At 43.0% G+C, this 20,131-nt stretch overlaps 4 protein-coding genes across 4 annotated transcripts; 1 reads left to right on the forward strand and 3 right to left on the reverse strand.

Annotated features, from left to right (window-relative positions):
* Positions 1–8,279: 8,279 nt before the first annotated feature.
* Positions 8,280–10,297, reverse strand: K441DRAFT_620310 (uncharacterized protein). Its single transcript, XM_067645920.1, has 8 exons — positions 10,191–10,297; positions 10,087–10,139; positions 10,010–10,038; positions 9,794–9,956; positions 9,422–9,742; positions 9,092–9,379; positions 8,905–9,036; positions 8,280–8,853 (listed from the first exon to the last, which is right to left on the reverse strand). The coding sequence occupies exons 1-8, from the start codon at positions 10,243–10,245 to the stop codon at positions 8,671–8,673; spliced, it is 1,224 nt and encodes a 407-aa protein (XP_067498494.1). The 5' UTR covers positions 10,246–10,297; the 3' UTR covers positions 8,280–8,670.
* A 345-nt stretch (positions 10,298–10,642) lies between these two features.
* On the reverse strand, positions 10,643–13,809 carry K441DRAFT_297930 (kinase-like protein). Its single transcript, XM_067641018.1, has 8 exons — positions 13,016–13,809; positions 12,696–12,958; positions 12,017–12,644; positions 11,829–11,966; positions 11,616–11,775; positions 11,450–11,567; positions 11,164–11,399; positions 10,643–10,993 (listed from the first exon to the last, which is right to left on the reverse strand). The coding sequence occupies exons 1-8, from the start codon at positions 13,711–13,713 to the stop codon at positions 10,784–10,786; spliced, it is 2,451 nt and encodes an 816-aa protein (XP_067498495.1). The 5' UTR covers positions 13,714–13,809; the 3' UTR covers positions 10,643–10,783.
* Positions 13,810–15,338: 1,529 nt separating this feature from the next.
* Positions 15,339–15,940, reverse strand: K441DRAFT_297921 (uncharacterized protein). Its single transcript, XM_067641017.1, has 2 exons — positions 15,759–15,940; positions 15,339–15,682 (listed from the first exon to the last, which is right to left on the reverse strand). Exons 1-2 carry the CDS (start codon positions 15,879–15,881, stop codon positions 15,533–15,535), a joined length of 273 nt encoding a protein of 90 aa, XP_067498496.1. The 5' UTR covers positions 15,882–15,940; the 3' UTR covers positions 15,339–15,532.
* Positions 15,941–16,718: 778 nt separating this feature from the next.
* Positions 16,719–20,119, forward strand: K441DRAFT_620316 (uncharacterized protein). The gene is made up of 9 exons (XM_067645921.1): positions 16,719–16,957; positions 17,011–17,157; positions 17,209–17,335; positions 18,038–18,302; positions 18,371–18,631; positions 18,685–18,797; positions 18,858–19,197; positions 19,248–19,357; positions 19,405–20,119. Exons 2-9 carry the CDS (start codon positions 17,115–17,117, stop codon positions 19,652–19,654), a joined length of 1,509 nt encoding a protein of 502 aa, XP_067498497.1. The 5' UTR covers positions 16,719–16,957; positions 17,011–17,114; the 3' UTR covers positions 19,655–20,119.
* Positions 20,120–20,131: the final 12 nt, after the last annotated feature.

Below are 20,131 nucleotides of genomic sequence, written 5' to 3' on the forward strand. Positions count from 1 at the left end.
TAATGGGAAGCTTGACCGTAAGAATATCTATATTCAGCTACCAGAAGGATACCGCTAGTATTAAAAGGACGGCGTTACTCTTATAGGCCTACTGCTTAAGGCTCTCTACAGTCTTAAGTAAGCGCCATATCTTTAGTATAAGGAGCTTAAGAGCTTCCTTATCACCCTTAAATATATACCAATTCTAGCTAACCTATACGTCTTTGTCAGCCAGCAAAGCGGCTAAATTATCATTGTCGGGAATAAGGCAAGTTGCCGTCGCATAAAGCATATTGCCGTCACGTGTCGACGTGGCCCTAGCGTGGTAAGGAACCTTAAGTTCCTTACCCCTTTCCTTATTCCTATCAATAAGAATTAACCAATATCACTATAACCCTACTTAAGTAGTCGTTATTAGTAAGTCACCCTGTATTTCCAATACTAATTAGTGGTTAAATACACAGTCAACTATAGAGCAGCTAGGTTTTTGAATAGAAGAGACAGTCTCGTATAGAGGTGCCATATGCGCTTATATGGAATGGATCCCGGCGATACTATGCTACCTTAGACTTGCGGAAAACTAGTAACAGAAGTATTACTAAGTACTAGGAGATACTAAGTTGCGTCTATTACGCAGAACAACCACGTTTATAAAGATTTGGTTAAGTACTTTAGGTTAGAAGTATTACTAAACCTACGGTCCTAAAATTAACGTCTAAAACGCGTTAAACAACTACGCATACGAAGATTTAGTTAAGTACTTTAGGTTAGAAGTATTATTAAACCTACGGTCCCAAAGTCAACGTCTAAAACGCGTCAATAATATCTTAATTGCCTACCTTTTAATAGCAAACCTACGAGATTCTATAAAGCCAAAAACCCTACCTACCTTTAACGTACGACACCCCGTTAATTTTATACCTACTATGGCGTTAACCTACCCAAAGAAGTATAAGAAAAGCATTAACCTGGAGATATAGGACATAGATATTAACCCTATAAACGCTAAGGAACAGGACCTAAACGGATTCTTAGTATACTGTATAGTATACTATATAGATAGCAAATATAACAATACCGAGCTATAGTGTTATATAAAGGAGGACTTTATTAGATAGATAAAGGAAATATAGGCTCTCGCGAAGAAGGACGTTATATAAGACTTCTGTAACTTCCTTTAGGAGAATAGAGTATTTGTCCCTATAGATAGGGGTGCCATTAGAGACAATATCTAGGAGTAAGTTATTAACGTAAAAGAAGAGCACGAATAGACTCCACAAGAGGTTAAGCACCAACTACGCACTAAGAGGAAGCTTAACTTACGATAGAATCCAAATAATACGCTAATAGAGACGCGCTCTAATTCTATTGCTCTAGGTATAAGTTCTTACGTTCCATATCCATCGCTTCCACCTCTATCTCTAGCTCCCTAGGATCCACTAATTTAACCAGCAACGTTAACTACTACTCCTTAAGAGCAAGCGCAAGATCCCCTTGCTTCGCGATTTAATAACCTTTAAACTCTACTATAGGAAGATTAGGTACCACGCCGTATTCCACTAAGCCTTATATCTTTACTGCAGCCTATAAAGCAATTCCCACCTTAATCTCTAATGCAATTTTAACGTGGTCTAACACTACTTAAAGGCACCTTAAAAATGCTTATAGAGCTTATAAAGCTCTATATAGACTAGGAGAAGAAGTTTAGCAGGGAACTATATAACATCCTTAATTTAAAGCTGCGTATCTTCTATAACTATTACTAGAAGGTTAGACTAAAACCTAACCAATATTACAACGTCTATTCCGTTATGCTTAAGGGCCGCGCCAGTACCTTCTATTATAATCGTTTAGTAGGAAAAAGATATGATTTTAACCAAATAATATATAAGATAAGATGCTACTTTAAAATAGAAGAGAATAAGCAGCAATATATATTAGAGTAAAGAGAGACTACCTTTCTAAAAATTATTACTACGAACCCAGGTGTCTCTTAGCTTAATTATCTTTAAAAGCTCTTCAATTAACTTTAGATAATTTAGTATGGTTTATCCGAATTATATTAAGAAGACCTTAGCCTACGCGATTAAGTTATTAGCGTATACCAAGGTATCAAAAAATATAATCTTACTCTCTTTAACCCTATAAGTACTTACAAAGGAGTATATACTTAATTAAGATCCTCTATTAGCACCGCTCTACGCTCTTAAGAAGTATAGCAATTTAACGCCTAACTTTAACCTACCTTAATTAACCCGGCTAACTAATATAATTATAACTAGACTAATCAAACATATAGTAGACGTAGTAGGGGATACAGTAAAGGGTATAATTAATGTTAACTATAAGGCAATCATAGAGGTCCTTATAGAGGTTCACTTTAGAGCAATTATTAGAAGAAGTGCTATGTTTATAAGAAGCCAAATTGCTAGTTAACTAGACACCCTCTTAATAAACAAAAGGAGGTATATAATAGGTTTTACTAGAGCGCACAAAACGTTGGAAACTAAGAGGTTACTATAGCCTACTTCCAAAACTTCCTAGTTTAATATAAAGGCGAAAAAGATCTTAAGGGTAAGGTTAACAAGGCCGAATAGCTCCTTATAGATATAGAAATTAAGGACTACTCTCCTAACTAATACTTTACTAAGTATAGTAAGGTAAATAGTACATAAACCGTCGCTATCCTTAATAACTAATCTACGCTCCATTCTATTACAAAGTTAGATATCTTTAATAAGCTAAAGGAAAGTTCCGCGTTCTCCTTTAACAATAGATACTCGGTAAACGTCTTCTATAATATTATGCTAGATACTAGAGCCGCAGGAGTATCTATAGTAGGAGAGCCTTAAGTTTAAGCTCTTTAGCAGCTTAATAGCTCTATTTAAATTAACTAATTAACAGTAGGCCAATATACAATTCGCTTTAGTAAGGGTACTATAATCTCTCTTAGCACAATTAAGGTCTAAACCCCGTTAGGATATATTACTTTCCACATTATCCCTATAAACACCCTATTCCTATTCTGCATCCAAAATATAAATAAATTAGGTATTAAGCTTAACAACCTTAAGAATATACTTATCCAGGGAGATAATTGGGTGCCCGTTATACGTAAATAGGGTCACCCTTAGTTGCTCCTTTAACAGCCAAAAAGGAGCGTTACTTAGAGCCACCTAACCAAGTTAGAGTTACGTTAACTATATTATCGTTTTAGCCACCTATCTATTCACTAATTACTTAGGGTCCTTTAGCGAGCAGGTTATAAAGTCAAGGTTAAGGTAATTAAATATCTTATAAAGTACTGCCACCACTGCTAAATAAACTAGAAGTCCCCTAGCCGATTTAAGTTTACTCTTAAAAATAACTACAACTTTAACTTCTGCATTATTATAGATGTTATATATCTTAGCGGCAAGCCAGTACTCCAAGTTATTAACTTCTTAACCTCCTTCTAAGCCGTACGCTTTTTAAAAGATATATCAGCTAAAAACGCATAGGATACTCTTTAATTATACTAGATTAATATCTACCTAGGACCCCCTAATTAAATCGTTTATAATATAGGAAAGAACTTTTTATCTATAGAGTTTTAATAATAGGTAAAGGCAATAACAATTAAGGTTAAGGAAGTCCCCGTTAAGGCACATAATAGTATTAAAAAAGTAGAACAATATTATACGCCATTACGCCGCGCATATAAGATTATTTCTTTAGAACTAGAGGGTGCTAGCGAAGAGCTTATCCTATAGATAGCTGTTAAGGCTATTAACGATACCGCTGGCCCAGATAGGCTCGTACCTACATTATTAGTCTTTAGCGCCTACCCTTAAATAACTAATAATTCTCTACTATCTCCCTCCATTATATAATAAGCTAAGGCTATTTATAAGGCAACGAAGGAGGTGCAACGTCTCTACGCTACGCGTTAGGTTAACAACGCACTAGGAATAAGAAATGGCCTAAATACCTTAACTATACTTAATCTGCCACTCTAATTAGAGGTACGCGTATAGCGTAAAAAGGGAGGATAGTTAGGCCCATATAAACTCATTACAATTAATAGTCAAACTTGTACTCTTTAGATGCCCTATAGACCTACTTAATTCCACTTAACCGTTATTAAGCCCTACTATAGGGATAACAGCTCTAAGCCTTTATAGAATGCCCCAAAGGATACCCTAAAGAAGAACCACGATTAATATGCTTTAGAAGGCGAAGGCGATTCTAATATAATTATAGTAGACGTACCGCAACTACAACGCGGTAGAGGTCGCCTAAAGGGATCACGAAATTGCTAACATTTTGTTAATTTTAAAGAGCAATTTATTACCGCTATTAAGAATAGAGATAAACTATTAATAGCCTTTATAACAGCTAAAGAAAAGGCTAACTTTAAACTTGTAAAACAGCTCTAAAAGGAAGGCCGCATTATAACTTTAGGAGCTCCTTTCTAAGCATCTAATAAGCAGGAGATCGACGGTCTTATTATAAGAGGAGTCTTTAAATTCAAGAAATATAACCCTACTAAGTTCGATAGAGTCCGCATATTTAAGTTAAGAATAGTTAATAAGATTAAAGGCAAAGCTATTAATACCCCATTTAAGAAGTTAAGGCTAGTTATTTAAGGTTATAATAATAATAGTAAGGAAGTAATTCTTACGTAATTCCCTATAATTTAACAAGCTAGTTAACAAGTCATTATTATACTAGCTCCCTCCTTAATAAAGAATAGGATAGCGGTTTACCTATAAGACATTACTTAGGCCTATACCCAATTAGAGACGCGCCTTTAGCGCTTAATACTAGCATACCTTCCAGAGCAAATTCGCCACTAATATCCTAAGGATATAATTATGGTCGTACTTAAGCCATTATATAAAATTACAGAGGCAGGAACTTATTAGTGGGCTACCTACAGCAAGCACTATAAGGAGAAGCTTTTAATAACTACTTCTATATTTAATCCCTGCTTCCTTATTACAACTATAGAAACTCTATTCGGAATTATTAGCATATAAATAGACGATACAATTATTTTAGAAAATAACCAATTCTTAGCTCTTAAAGAAGATAAGCTAGTAAAGGCAAACCTTATAACAAAGCTAAAGGAAAGACTTAACTTAGCAATACTATTACTCTTTAATAGATATATCCTCTCCCTAAATAAGGGCTCTATTGCTCTACGCCAGAAAGGTTAAAGCAAGAAGATTAACGTTATTAACGTTAATTCTCTAAAGCAAGGATATATAGAGCAACGCGCTCGCGGAGCTTATATAGCTTCTATCTATTAACCCAAGGCTTCCTTTAATCTCTCTATTGCCACTTAACACCAGGAACTAACTAAGGATAACGTTCTTGCCCTAAATAAGCGTCTTTTCTAGCAAATAAACCATCTCAACAGGGGACTACTCTACGTGCCTATTAACCTTCCTACCGCTAAGCTCTTCGTATTCGTTAATAGATCGTTTATAAATAATAAAGATTTTAGCTTCTAGCTAGGATATAAAATTATTATTATAAACAAATCTACCGGAGAGAATAACTTTACAATCTACGGCAACTTTATTTATTAGAGCTTAACTAAGAGTAAACGCGTTACTTAAAGTGTTCTAGTATTAAAGATATATAAAATAGTTAGCGGAGTTAATATAGCAATTGCAATTAGAACTACCCTTAAGATAATTACAGACCGGCTTAAACTTCCCGCTATCCCTATAATCGTATATACCGACTTATATTCCCTCTACGAGTGTTTAATTAAGCTTAGTACTATAAAGGAGAAGCGTCTTATAATTGATATTATGGCACTTCGGCAGTCCTATAAGCGTTAAAAACTCTTTAAAATCTAATAAATTAATAGCTAAAATAACCTAGTAGATGTAATAATAAAGGCAAACCCAAACAAGGCACTAGAGACGTTTGTTAATATAAATACTCTACATATATAAGTTAAAGGTTAGGTTAAGAGGGAAATTTAAAGAAGTTAAGATCTTATAAAACTTTAACCGCCGGTTAAAGTTATCTAATTAGTTAGATCCTTGCCAAGAGCGCCACACCTAATTAATTTAGGTGGCGGTGTGGACTTCTGCCAACTAATTAGGATTTTCCATACCCGGCATAGAAAATCGCCATTAGCTCGCTTACTACTAGCGTCTTAGCGGCCCACCCGTCTTCGCGTTATCCACTAAATTCTACTAACTGCCGCATTATTATATATCGTCTGGTTTTGTTACATATTATCTAGTTTTATTGCATATTGTCTGGTATTATTATATACTATCTATTTATATATATATATATAGCAACCATAAAAAGAAGAGTTGCTAGTGTCGGGAATAAGGCAAGTTGCCGTCGCATGAAGCATATTACCGTCACGTGTCAACGTGGCCCTAGCGTGGTAAGGAACCTTAAGTTCCTTACCCCTTTCCTCATTCCTATCAATAAGAATCAACCAATATCACTGTAACCCTACTCAAGTAGTCGTTATTGGTAAGTCACCCTATATTTCCAACAATCATTATCTACGTTAATAATCTTATCTTAATTAAACAAGATATACGGACAATTAAACTGCTTAAAGAAGCACTTAGGAATAAGTATAAAGTAAGAGACTTAGGCCCAATTACATACTACCTAGGTATTTAAATTATAAGAAACCGCCAGGCGCGATTAATTCAACTAGTACAGGACGCCTATATTAGGAAGATCCTATATACGTTCCATATAGAAGACTACACACCAGCCTCTACACCAATCCACCTATCTATAGTAGACTTTAAGCCACGCGAGCTTAAGGATTAAGCTCCGCTAGAGCTGGTAAAACGGTATTAATCACTAATAGGCTCTCTACTATATCCATGCAATTGGACTTAGCCCAATATAGCCTAGGCTATAGGAAAGCTCTATTAGTTCCTATATAACCCTACTAAGCTATATATAGACGCCGCGATGTAGATACTCGCCTACTATATAGGGACGATCAACTTAGGCATAGAGTTCGTCTTACCCTAAGGGCAGCAGCTACCTCCAAAAGCCTTTACTAAGGCGTTAGCTACAGACCATACTACCCCTAATTATAATAGGGAGTATAGCGGAAGCGCACTAGGTAATATACCTAACCTATAACTACACGGCTATAGCAATACAGCGTTCGCAGATACAGTTAACAAAAAGTTAACTTCTGGCTATATCTATAAGCTAGCGGGTAGCCCAGTTTCACACAAATCAAGTAAGCAGTTAATTCTTACAACCTCTACTACAGAGGCTAAGTATATAGCGATAACGCATACGGCTAAGGAAGCCTTATAGCTCCGTTAATTGCTTACTAATTTAGGCTATACTAAAAAGGATCTACTACCAATACATTTATATGGCGACAATTAACTAGCTATTAGCCTTGCTAAAAGCAACAACTACCACGCGCGCACTAAGCACTTTAAGCTATACTAGCACTATATTTGTAACAAGGTTTAAAGCGGCGTAATCTACCTACAGTACGTTCCTATAAGCAGTATAGTAGCAGACGGTCTTACGAAGCCACTATTGATGACTTAGTTCAGGAACTTTGTTAAGCAGCTAGGCCTCATTTAATGCGACATAGACACTAAACCTAAGTAGGAAATCATACACAGGTCGGCAAAACCTCAGAGGATACGCCATTCGACGACTCTAACCAATACTGACAACTTTTAAATGGGGGATGGGAACGATATAGAGAGCTCGTGACAGGTAATCGATTATAGCTTAGGGAGAGGTTAAATAGGACCTATAGGACACTCAGAGGATTACGAGGTGTTTCTTTTATATATAAACAAGTTTAATACTAATTTAGGAAGAATCTGCTTCTATTTTGGTGGAGCACTAGGGGGTATAATAATAGTACTAGAGGAGTCCTCCACATGCGTTTCCTGCTTACATAAGCAGAGTCCCTTCTTGTTCGGTCTCCGCAGCAACCACTTCGGTATCCGTAGTAGTCACCCCGGACCCCGTAGATATAGGCCTATATTAAGGCCCATATTCCTTGTAGTTAGATTCGATAGATTCATTCATTCTTTTATCCTCAGATCCAGTTCATCACTATGCACAAGAATTAAATATTATAACATCATAGAGGGCGGTATCGCGATCAGGGTGGGTAGAGTCGCCATATCACCAAAAGTCGTCAGTCGGGCGCGTATGCGAGAGCTCCAGATTGATCTGATTTCTGAATCAAGAGCTTGGAGCTCCTTTTCAATCTGGCGCTAGGAACCTCATTTCAACTACTGTATACGGTTTAGCTTGTAAATTTGACGGCGGTTGTCGACCTGAAGGAGCTTTAGATTAGAAAGTTGTCAGCTCTACCGAACGATTGCATCAGAATCAGATTTGAGCTTCAGATCGGCTATATTCTGGAGCCTCCAGATTGATTCTGAAGTTACAACCCAACGGCCCCTTAGTATAACGCCAATCTAAGCTTAGTACAACGCCAATCTATATAATAACTCGCAGGCGCGTGTATACCACCTTAGCGCACCCGGTTAAAAGCGTGTGTTAATCGCGCAGATTAAACTACGCGAAACTAAGTTCTTATTCGCAGAAGCATGCCGGCTCTCTCTGGCATTCATGAGCTTTCCATTTTCAAGTCTGCACAGCCAATTTCAGATCAGCACATTCATACACCACACGTTCCCAATTGTAACACCATAACTTTTAACTAGCCCCAATGGGCTTCACCGGAAAATACCGCTGCCACACAACCCATAGGGTTATTGTAATACCCGTTAGCGGCGCCGCCACGACCCAGTATATCCATATCTTATCCGAAACGGACCACTTCGGCGGTTGTCCTGAGTCGCCTGGGGTAAAGCTGAAGAAAGTCATGCTGAAAACAGCCTACGATGGATCAGCATCTAATCTTACAGCTCACCTGCTTGAACGACTTACACAGATGAAAGTTGCGGGCAGGAATGCCAGCGTCAAGAACGCGATCGTCTTCATTGCCGCGCTGTCGCTTTGCGCTGCCTGGCCTATCTGCACGGAGACCCCGCTATCGAATTGTGCAACGGTGTTGAAAGCCTTCTAAGGATCAGCGCAAAGTTAACTAATTACGTGTGCAGGATGAGTGGCTGACCAGAGTGATCTCGTTCTGCAGACGTTCTCTATTTGCCTCTGACCGGGCCTTAAGGCCTTGCAGCATCTGAGAATAGAAAAAGAGTTGTTTGCTAGTTTGGCGATTTATCCTGCGCGCTCCCGAGTCCATTGATGCACTCCCTTGAATAAGGAGGGTGTGCTGCGTAATCATGGTCTCTACAATCTGCACGGCTACGCCCAAGGTCTCCGTTGAATGGCCAGCATGTCTTGCTATCTCGTGAAGGCGTAGGTAATCAGGACTTGGAGGCTGCGAGAAAGACTTTCGAGTCTATTTTGTTAGCGTTGTCTTGCATCAAGGAATACTACGCACCTTGGCTACTTCACTACGTAATGTTTCTGTTTCCCTCACAAGATTACGAATGGACCATACGGACTTATCATGTTCGACTACCAGCTCCTCAAGAAGCCTGAGGTGGACCCAGTATGGATCGTGAATGGAGCATTCGTCTACGTCTTCTAGTAGGGGGTAAGGGAAATGTATCCGGAGAGCTGCAGGGGTGTCAAAACTGATGATGATGTTCTGGCCTGTTTGCATCCATCTGGTGATAATTGTTATATCAAACCAGGCGTAGTCTTTCTTATCGAATCCTGGATTCTCTAGGATTCTTTTCACCTGAAATCGACACCAGGTATCTGAGCCTGCTTAGTTCATGATAGTAATAAACTATTGCTGCTAATGTATACTATAACCACTGATGTTGTCTCCCTCATAGCTGTCTTCGCTGCGAAAATACCCATTAGATCGCTGGCAGTAGGTCTTCCAGAAGCTGGATGAGATCTCAAAGAGCTTTGAGAGCCTTGAGCGGCATTCCTGGCATTCTATCAATTGCTCCGTATGCGCGAAGCTAAAGCGTCGTTAATCTCAATGCCGCTTTTGTTAAGACCTCAAGTCACGTACATGACACACACTTTATGCAGAGAGCCAATCTAAGCACGGTAAGATGGGTATAATATGCTTAGATACGGGTGATATACCTCTTGTTCTAGGTCTGTCAAACTCGTGTTCTTCACGCGCCATGCACCGCTGCCTAGGCCGAAGTTAGAGGAGATGATAATTTTCCGTGCCCGCTTCGAATTACCTTTTTCTAGGAGCTCTATCACGCATTTTTGGCATTTGACGGCTGACATTGACATCGAGAAGTGGGATATTCCTTGGTTCTGATTTGTGGTTAGGAGTAGCCTCTGGAGACACCTTTTCACAACAAAGAGGCTTGGCAAATTGAACGCAAAAACGTCTCAGCTGGCCTGAGCGCTCTACAGTTCGGTCGGAAGAGAAGAGTTCATGGAAGCACATTTTGACTTATGTTCATCATGGAAATTTGGCTGCCTCAACCGGAATTCTTCGATACTGTATTATGTAGTTACAGGATATGCCCTATCTCGATACTGAGATGACCAGAATTCCTGCTAACCATCCAACCTTCCATCGATACATCATCAATGCGGCCTCTGGCCTCCAGCCTTCCACCTCCTGTCTCTCACAGTTAATCATGGTCTAGGAACCAATAATAAGTATCTTAAGTAAGCCAATATTCTAGCAATGCGCCAATTGCCATTCTAACTCTCTACGATTTGAATACCAAATGGGTATCTTACCCAAAATATTAAATGTACTATATAGATGTGAACTCGACAGTGAGTGTTGCCGCTAAGAGAATATACTTTTGACCTTTTAAAACTTTGTTTGAAGGAAAGGATGCTTCAGTGCGTCTGTCGGGGTAATCCGTCTTTCTGGGTTAAGATGTAGACACTGATCGAGTAGGTCGGCGAATAGGTTGACCTGTTTAGGATCCGGAGGCCTCTTGAGGCCTTTGGATGCGTCGGCGATACGGGATTTGAGGTCGCGCGTGGGTTTTATAAAGGTAATCCACCTTACCACATCCTGTCATGACCAAAGTAAGTTAGTCTATGGAGGCCCATAAATAATCTAAGCGATGAGATATATTGTTTTAAGAATGGCAAAGGATTACGATGTCCGAGATGAATGCAAGAAATGTAGGTATGCTGTGGAAAGGAAAGGGAAAACAGGAGAAAGGAGACCGAGAATCTCACTTTTCCAAATTTGTCTTTCTCGACGCTGCGAAAGTCCAGTTTGTCGTTGAAATGGTCAGCAGCGCATTGGCCTTTCTTCAACATCTTGAGGCTGAACTTTCCGCGGCACTCCATTATCGAGCGAAGCATTTGATTGTTCGAACGCCCAGTGAAGAGAATTTTGCCCGTCCACAGCTCAAAAAGTGTGCAGCCCACGGACCACATATCAATAGGATATTCGAAAGGCATGCCCAGTACTAGATCAAAGGTTAGTATTGTAATAGAATAAGTCTTCAATATGACTTACTAATTTCCGGAGCTCTGTAAAATCGACTCACAAGATAAGGAGTGATCTCGTTGCTTTCAGAAGCATTGGCAGCGGAACCAAGATCGCAAATTTTGAGAACTTTCTGGGTCTCATTGACCTACATGGATTAGTAAAGCTGAAGAGGGACCGGGAACACAATACATACAAGAATATTGTCCGGCTTGAGATCGGCGTGGAGGATTTTGCTTTTTTTTAGCAGGCTCAAGCCGAGGAACATCTGGTGAGCGTAGAATCGAACAGCTTCAAGCGTAATCCCACCACCGCCGGCTCCGCCGACTTTCTTCAGAAGTTCTCGAAGATTCATGCTAGTTCACCATCAGCAGGATTTAAAAATGATGGTCTCAATCTTCCAGCTCACCTCAAATTCTCAAATACCATGCAGAGATGGCCTTTATGCTCAAAATGTCTCTCCAGACGAATCAGGTGCTTTCTATCATCTGGATCTGCCTCGGTCAATTGTTTTAAGATTTCTACCTCTTTAAGCCCGGCTTTCTTCCTGTCAACCAATTAGTAATAGAACCCACCAATCATCAGGGGAGAGCGTACATTATCTCATTATTCCGAATGATCTTAATGGCAACCAGTTTGCCAGTATTGTTGTCCGTAGCTCGAACAACTCCGGAAAACATCCCTTTCCCCAAGCTCGCCTGAACGTGGTACCGACCATCAAGGAGCTCTCCAATATACACTTTGTAATATCCGTCAGCGTCATCCCAGTTGTCTAGTAAGCTTTGATCTAATTCTCTGGCTTTAGGGATCGGTACGGCTTTAGAGGGCCCTCCGTTTGTGGCATTGGTTTTCGGCTCAGGAGCGAACATGTCGTCATCGTCATCCTCGGCAAACATATCAAAATCACTCTTCGGATGCTGCGTTGACTTGGGTTCTTCAGCTTCGGGTTCAGGTAAGAGAACCCTCTGCTCCTCAGGCTTGGTCTCGTCATAATCAGCAGCCGATACATCTTCTTGGTGATATTTCTGATTTTGTCGAGCTCTATCTTCCTCCATGTCCATGGTAGGGTCGTAGTCAGCAGCTGATGGACCGTCTCCATCATTGATTGGCTGATAAGCGGGGCTATGATTGCTAATACCTTCGTCGTTATCTACTATGAAGGCAGCAGGGGAGTCTGGAGTGGAATCCTGCAATGGAGTTCCCGGGGATGTTACCATTGGGGATACTAAACAATGGGCATTAGAAAATTTACTCTGATAAGAATGAATAAACTGACCAGAACGCTCAGAACGATTGCCTGGAGTGTCAGGGTTAGGAGTGTTAGAATCTGAACCATTGCCGAGTAGAACTTGAGGTAGCAAAGGCGCAGACTGGCCCTTGTGCTTAGCTTTGATGGCTTCACGCTTTCGCCGCTTTTCAGCTCGTAATGCCTCCAGCGCTGCTTCATCCTCGATCGCTGATTCAGTGTATTCGCCGGTCGAAATAACTACAGGTGTCTCATTAGGAGAGGTTCCAACACCATTAGTAGATTCGATGGACCTGAAATTTAATGTTAGCCTCGAATCGACAGACTAGATATTGGTAGAAAGTTCTTACGTGGTCACTCCGTTAGAAGAGTGGGTCTTAGCGTTGTCCTGCTGAGTATCGTGACGGCGAATTTCAGCATTCTTCCATGACTTGTGAGCATCGGGTATCGGGTCGCCCCGTTCGCTCACTGACAGTTCTCTAGAACGCCGGCTGTCTACTCCATTCGATCTGCCCGCATGATCCCTGCCGCCGAAGTTGTCATTACGCCTAGACCTATCATGCCTGTCGTATCGATCACGACGATCATAGCGATCCCCTCTCTGGCCTGAGCGTCCTGGTGAGCGGCTGCGAGTTCGCGGGCACCCGTCTCGATAGCTATCGCGTCCACCTCGTGTCGATGGAGGGGGATCGCTTCGATCTATGTCTGCGTAAGACACTCGATTTCGACGGCCGTCTTGGAAGGAAGATCTGTCCTCATAGTGTACCCTGAAACGTCGAGGGTCCGATCGATCGCGTTCGCTGTTGTAGTCATCATCACGGCGGCGTTTCTCCCCGCGAGGAGATCTGTGTCGATATGGAGACCTGGATCGTGACTTGTAGCGCTCGGAGACATGTTCTACTGTATTTCGAGGTGACTTCGAGGCCGAAGCACGAATTCTGGATTGACGGTCAATCGAGCTGTCATCTATAGAGCGAGTTGTCGCAAATGCCTTGTCGACCGTAGTTTCGAAGATTTCCCCCTCTGATTCCGAGCTTGAAGCCATCATGAAATGGCTGTAGCCTCAGGAAACCCCTACGAGTGATGATGGAAAAGCGTGTTAGCGTGCGTTTCGACCAAATGGAGGAGGCTTGTCAAGAAGCCGAACCAGCATGTACCCTTCCTCCCTGAGACCTCACAGTTTACTCACACGCCCAGCAGCATAAGAGGAAGTGAGAATGGATGTATGCGGAAATAGATGTCAAATTGTTGGCGATGGTGGGTCGGTGATTGGAAGTGACGATGAGAGTGGGGACCTGCTGCTCAAAAATCTAGAGTCGCTTTCGCGATCCCGGCTTCTTCCGGTTAGCGCAACTAGACTGCTGACTAACAATGCCTTTGCTCCAAGGCTTTTCGAAAAGTTAAAGTTCATGGTGGCTTCGCTTTAACGCAGTGCCATTATGCAGATGATTCTGATTCAAGTCTGGATACTTAATATTACAACTGGATACGTAATGGTCAGATCAGTTTTGTCTCATCGCTATCATTAATAAAACTAGTAACCAGATAAACAGGAACCGTTACAATTACTTCGGAATAGGAAAGGAACGACGAAGTTCTTGCCTCCATGTGATGTGCTCTCCTATAAGTGCGTATTGGAGTTTCCACCCTTCCATTATACCTCTATGCGACCTCTGTTCGCTCCAATTCCACTAGGGAAAGTTTATTACTGAATAGTTTGGAACAGTCTCTTACGTATTGGCCTTTTTCTATATGACTAGACGGTTAGCATCTGGCTATGGATACACTCTATAACAAGTTTGTGCGGATCCCACGGTTGCCCATGCCAAGCAAAGTTGGAAATGTTTTATGTCAGGATAGCCCTGCTTGGAGAAAATTGTAACCTGCTTGTTCTTGGTCAGGCATGAAGATCCCAATCACAGCATTCATGAGGGTTATGGTAGTGAAATAAAGCAGCGTTCTCGTGATAAAGACTATTGCTGTCTCAGTTTCTTCTCAGAACCATTCCCGAACGAGGCATTGGAAATTGAAGGGTGATCCCAATTGTTGACAAGAAGAATTAGTATAGAAAACTTAGAGAAATGAAACGGCGTTATTTTTCATCCGTGATTAACGCTTGTTAATAAAGTAGTCTCCTGTGTGTTCATATTTTCGCGCTACAACGACGCAAGTGGAATCTAGGTGAATCCTTGGAGTTTCAGGCCATTGTAGTGAGTAAAAGTTTGCGTGTAATGATGTTTCTTGCATCTAATGGAATAAACTATGGGTAGGTAAGCAGACGGAATGATGGAAAGGCCCAACCGATGCACACGGAACGGACAAGACAATTTGACTTAAAGAACCTTTCCAAGGGTCGGAGTAGCTTACGAATCAGACGCGCAAGATTCCGGCGGGTCGGTTCGTTGCCAAAGGGCCGATCAAAGTTGAGTTATGGTGAAGGTACATGCATCGTCAATTGGAGTTTGAGCGTCTTTCGATGAGCGATTTCCAGGTTGAACTTCTTACAAGAAGACGCTAGATTGCTCATGAGACATGGTGGCCGCATACAACTAAGCTAAAGCCACTTAAATATCAGGGCGGTACGGACAGCTTAAACCTTCCAAAAGAACCAGCCAAATTTAGAGTACCCCGGTTTTGGCGCTCTCCTGATCGGAGAGTAGTTCTAAATTTCAACAGTCCCCCGATCTTGCCAGAGCAATCTGACGACAGCGGCTAAAGTGCCAAGCATGACATGCTGAAGGGCGAATGTGATTGCCAAAGAATCCCAACGTGTACCAAATTTTTTCAGAGTCTTCAAGCCGAAAGAGCGTGAGCGGACGTTGAAGCCTAAGCAGCAGTAGCGTAGGTTGGGGATGTGTGAACCTGCATCACTCACGCCTCAAGGCGGACTTGGCAGATCGTGGCGTTTTCAAAGTCCCAAAGGCGGATGCGGGGAAAAAGAACGCATAGCAGACCAAGAGGCGGCAGCCCAGTTTTCGGAAGGTCTTTCGGAGGGTATTTTCCGACACCCCATTTTTCTGTCCGTAGAGAAATAATGGTTTTATTAGCAATGAAATCGAAGGCTGTTGGTGCAGTGTAGATCTTAGCGCCTACCTTTCTTGAGTGCCTCCGCTTGAGTAGTGTACTTGGATAACAACGGTCGGATGACGGTATCAACAGGTGAAGATCGGACGACTCTAGCACATGGGAGCCTTCACATGGGCCACCTGCTTGCATGGTCCTACCCTACGAAGTGGCATGGGTTAGACATGCTGGGTTGGGCAAAGCGTACGCTCAAGTAAGAAATCAGATGCAGAAGGCAAACACTGAAGACGCGGTTCGGCAGTGGGCTGTGCACGGTCCGTGAGTCGTTTTCCCGGATTACTGCTTGTGGCATTGTTGGCTAGCGGGAGATGGACGCGACGGACGTTTGCGCGGCGAGTAGCTGATAATGTCTCATTTCTCCTCCACAGAGCAGCTCATCTAGAGAGACAGCGCGGAGGGATTGGCGTAAATTTTTCAAAGATACGGGGAAACCTCACAGCGTCAATCAACATGAGGGAATGGCAGCACTTTTGCCATAATCCCCTCAACATCGAAGGCTCACGACGCATCGAACGGCAACAGCAATAATAACAACAATTAAATTCTTAAGCACGGTGCGCCTTCCAATGGCGTTGCACGCTTATCCTCCTCAACCGCCATCGGACCGACAGTAGCGTGGGCTGGTCTTCGACGGCTTTGTATTGAGTGTTGCCACCGTCTCAATTGGTGCCGTTTCATGTAGCAGGGGTGCCTTAAGGCTTGCACCAAATGCCANCTTGGAGCAGACGAACCTGGCCAACCCAAGGGTCTAGAACTTTACATGAATGGTAGTTGCCGGAGCTTAGATGGCCTTACCACACGTCAAAGCCAGCCTGGGCGGCTGCGTCATGGGGGAAACAAAAGCCTCTGAACCGAGCTTACCATGCCCGCCCAAACTTCGTGGTAGGGGCACGAGAGTCTGATGCTAGGGCTAATGGTTGGGGCTAGATATGACGCTGGGCGAGCAGTTGTAACTCGTGTGGCCCTCCTCGATGAAGTCCATTTTGACCCTACCTTTCTTCCAGCTGTTGGGAGCAGAATCTCAAGCCCCGAACCTTTGCCAATACCGACATTCCTGAGCCGACCCGCCCGCGGCGTTTGGCTCTGGTCCAGATCCCACTCTGCCGTCAAGGTGGGAAGCACTGAGGCTTTTTGGCCTTGCGGCGGCACAAACTGTTAGAGCGGTCTAGTCCAGCGCGTCAACCTTGTCAGCAGCAAAAGACGTCAAGGTTGGCCAACCTTAGTAGACTCTTTAAGCATACAGTCTTAACAGCGACTATAGAAATAGACGCCGCATGCAAGGGCGATCATAAACACAGGGTCCCGTTGAAGTCTCCGCAGCTCAACAATCGACAAATAAATTTTCTCCAGCCCTCGAGAAAAGCAATGATTGCATTCATGCCTCCAGGAACGACGAATGCGTCCTTCGGTAAGTACTACATGTGTACGCCGCACTCCGGAGTTAATGCAGCCATTTCAGAGGCGAACTACTGGTATAGTAACGGCTTTTCGAACGGACCGCCCAGTATTTTTTTCGAAGATCGCCATCATCACAAAATGTTGCGACGCCAATCCCATGCTGTTAATAATCCGTATGGCGCACAGAGGTGAGCACACGATTCGTTCCTCGGTTGTATTATCCGGTTTTAGCCCCGCTTCCGTGGCTTCGGTCAAGAAGCCTCCTATCGACATTACTCAACTAGACCGATGTCTCGCGTTTTACAAAGAAATCTCCCTCATCAGGCATGAAGATCGTAGCATATACTGGCATTTTCTTCAATTTCCGTCAAACTCCATGATGACTATTGGCCTTTTTTGCTCTTCGACCAGCAACGTCTAAGATCTGTAATCATTTATTACAAGAACTGCTCGAGTCTTATTAAAACTGGGACCATATTTGGACTCATGCTTCTATCAGCTGCCTCCAAATCGGCCTTAGGGGTAGGAACCCTTCGGTGGCGTCTAAAATCAGGCCATTGCAACGACAGCGCTGGCTATGACCTTGCAAACCTTGGAACATCCCTAGCCTTTGGGAACCTTTGGAATTCCTACCCGAGCATTAAAACATTCGCGAGCGGCAATGCTAATTTGGACTACTACCTTTTCAAATGAGGCAGCTGCCACCAAATGCTAATTTCGAGTAGCACTCTTTAGGAAGACTCCCGAAAAGAGACATCGAGGGGCGAGGATCCGTATGCCTATAATTCATCAGAGAGCATGGTTTAACATGCCACCATGCTGTTGGCAACTCCGGATTATTTGTGGATACTTGTAATCATTAAGAAAAAGTTATGCTAACAGTTGAATAGCCAGGACTCCCCACAATCTTGGGTTTCACAGCAAACACCAAGCCAGACCAACCCGCCAGAGTTTTCCGGACTTGTTCTTCGGCCACTCCCCTCGACAGACTTAGCTCATAAAGCTCCGCTTGCTCCTAAGCAGGGACTTGCTGGATCTTTCGGAAACTCGGGGTTGCAAAACCATTCGCCTATCTCCGGAACATACGCCCTTCGAACTCCTAGAGGAAAAATAACATCTATCGCATGTGAGAGTTGTAGGAAGCGGAAATCGAAGGTCAGGCAGACTCTCCCCAACAACCAAATGTAGAAAAATCGGGCCTGACACGAAAGTTGAGCTTGCAGTGCGATGGAGTAAGACCAAGGTGCAATACGTGCCAGTCTAAGAATCTTTCATGTATATACGATGTTGCCGAGGATGGAAAAACCACGACACAACTACGTACTCATGTTAGGAGACTGGAAAGAGAACTTGAAGATGTTAAATCGATCCTTCCGCTCCTGATTGTAACACCAAACCAAACGGCAGCACTGGAATGGGCTAGTGAAATAAAGAAACACGGATTTTCGCATCACTCGATTGATGAAATTAGAAAATCTTTCCAGGTGAGCGCTATTCCATGGGAGCATAAAGATCCTATGGACTGATCAGTATTCAGGAGGCGCCCCAACAGCAAGGTGACATCATGGAAACTTCCGGACCCGAAGTATATACACAGCTATCACAAACCCCTACAGCGTCTTCATACGGCGGATCGTCTCGGGACAACAGGTTAGAATAGACTAGGGAAGCCAAGCATAATGAATCAGGACTCGGCTGACGATAGGAAAGTCGGAAACAGAGTCAACCAGCTTTAGCCTGCCAGACACAGAATCTAATACAGCCGGCGCCCTCTTTCACATACCTAGAGCCGAGTGAGGCGAACAAGTTCAGCTTCGACTGCAGCTTTTATAGAAGATCTAAGCGGGAAATGTTAGCAAATGGGTGGAATGAAGTACAGATCTTCGGCCGTGGTGAGGTTGATGTTGATTCGATTCTTCTGGGCTTCACAGACACCCAGGAGGGACACCCGGTGCCAACCTGGGCTGCGCGAATGGTCGGCAAAACGCTGGTGAATGAACCACTGCCGGTACGGCTCGCCTCTGCGTATTTACTAGCGAAAATGATGCGGGTAAGTTTGAGAACTTCTGCTGACCAAGCCCAACACTGAAGCAACGCTAGTGGCACATATGGCCGAGCATTGAGAACATGAACGATATGCCAGAGTGGCTGATGCCCTTAGCGCGACAAGATTGTATGCCATATGACATTCTTGTCGATCTTCTTCCTTGGTGAGCTGCGGCCACTCGATTTGTTGGTTTCATGCTAATTGTTGCAGGCCGGAATTGCGACAGTATCTCTACCAGCATCCTGGCGATTTTGTCGTTGGTGCGTTCGTCGGTTTTGTATCCGTGAACTGGCCTTATACGGACGGGGCCTGCCACTACTGGGACATCAATTCTGGCTGCACGAGATTAACTCCACTGTTTGAAAGCCATATCAATGACCTCGGAAGCTGGGCCATGGACCATAAAGCGCTTGAAATAATGCCAGCTCTTGAAGGAATGGTTCCAATCAAGCCCAGCTGATCTTGTTCAAGGGTCTTAAATATATTTCAGCATTATGGTCAGCTGGTTGGGAGGGTATTTGGCATTTCATCGTTGGTGTTTGAACAACTTCGAGTTGTACATACGAAGGGATGGTTTTGATGTGAAACGTGAAGGAACTAAATGGCGTGCAAGATACCAACATGTACATAGTGTACAAATTCCAGCAAATGAAGCAAATTCAGCAAGATGCTCATGTAATTCAAAAGGGCAAAAAAGGGGAGCTATCGCTATACTTTATATTCCCACCGCCAAGCCGCGCCCGGGAAATAAAGGTAGTTGTCAAGTCAGTTCGCTATCAATTCCCCCGTCTCGAGCCCACACCTTTCCCGTTGTTCGGCGACTTGCAGTTGTGGATACATGTCGCTCCGCTAAAAGAGCCTCACCACAACTCATCCTCGCCGTCCTGATCTTGCTCAGCGCCCACACACAGCCAACCACTACACCAGAACAACTCCG

The sequence above is a fragment of the Cenococcum geophilum genome, assembly GCF_001692895.1.
Source record: "Cenococcum geophilum 1.58 unplaced genomic scaffold K441scaffold_61, whole genome shotgun sequence".
NCBI lineage: Eukaryota > Fungi > Ascomycota > Dothideomycetes > Gloniales > Gloniaceae > Cenococcum > Cenococcum geophilum.

Bases quoted from the DNA above. Each gene is read 5' to 3' on its own strand.
- K441DRAFT_620316 (XM_067645921.1), top strand. From the start codon at position 17,115: ATGATTGCATTCATGCCTCCAGGAACGACGAATGCGTCCTTCG. The intron at 18,303-18,370 runs GTCAGGCAGACT...TTGAGCTTGCAG, and splicing joins GTAGGAAGCGGAAATCGAAG to TGCGATGGAGTAAGACCAAG. The intron at 19,198-19,247 runs GTAAGTTTGAGA...AAGCAACGCTAG, and splicing joins TACTAGCGAAAATGATGCGG to TGGCACATATGGCCGAGCAT.
- K441DRAFT_297921 (XM_067641017.1), bottom strand. From the start codon at position 15,881: ATGCAAGCAGGTGGCCCATGTGAAGGCTCCCATGTGCTAGAGTCGTCC. The intron at 15,683-15,758 runs GTAGGCGCTAAG...CTCTACGGACAG, and splicing joins AGCGGAGGCACTCAAGAAAG to AAAAATGGGGTGTCGGAAAA.
- K441DRAFT_297930 (XM_067641018.1), bottom strand. From the start codon at position 13,713: ATGATGGCTTCAAGCTCGGAATCAGAGGGGGAAATCTTCGAAACTACG. The intron at 12,645-12,695 runs GTCAGTTTATTC...CCCATTGTTTAG, and splicing joins CAATCGTTCTGAGCGTTCTG to TATCCCCAATGGTAACATCC. The intron at 11,967-12,016 runs GTACGCTCTCCC...ATTGGTTGACAG, and splicing joins ATTCGGAATAATGAGATAAT to GAAGAAAGCCGGGCTTAAAG.
- K441DRAFT_620310 (XM_067645920.1), bottom strand. From the start codon at position 10,245: ATGTCAATGTCAGCCGTCAAATGCCAAAAATGCGTGATAGAGCTCCTA. The intron at 9,957-10,009 runs GTACGTGACTTG...ACGACGCTTTAG, and splicing joins CTGCATAAAGTGTGTGTCAT to CTTCGCGCATACGGAGCAAT. The intron at 9,380-9,421 runs GTGCGTAGTATT...CTAACAAAATAG, and splicing joins TACGTAGTGAAGTAGCCAAG to ACTCGAAAGTCTTTCTCGCA.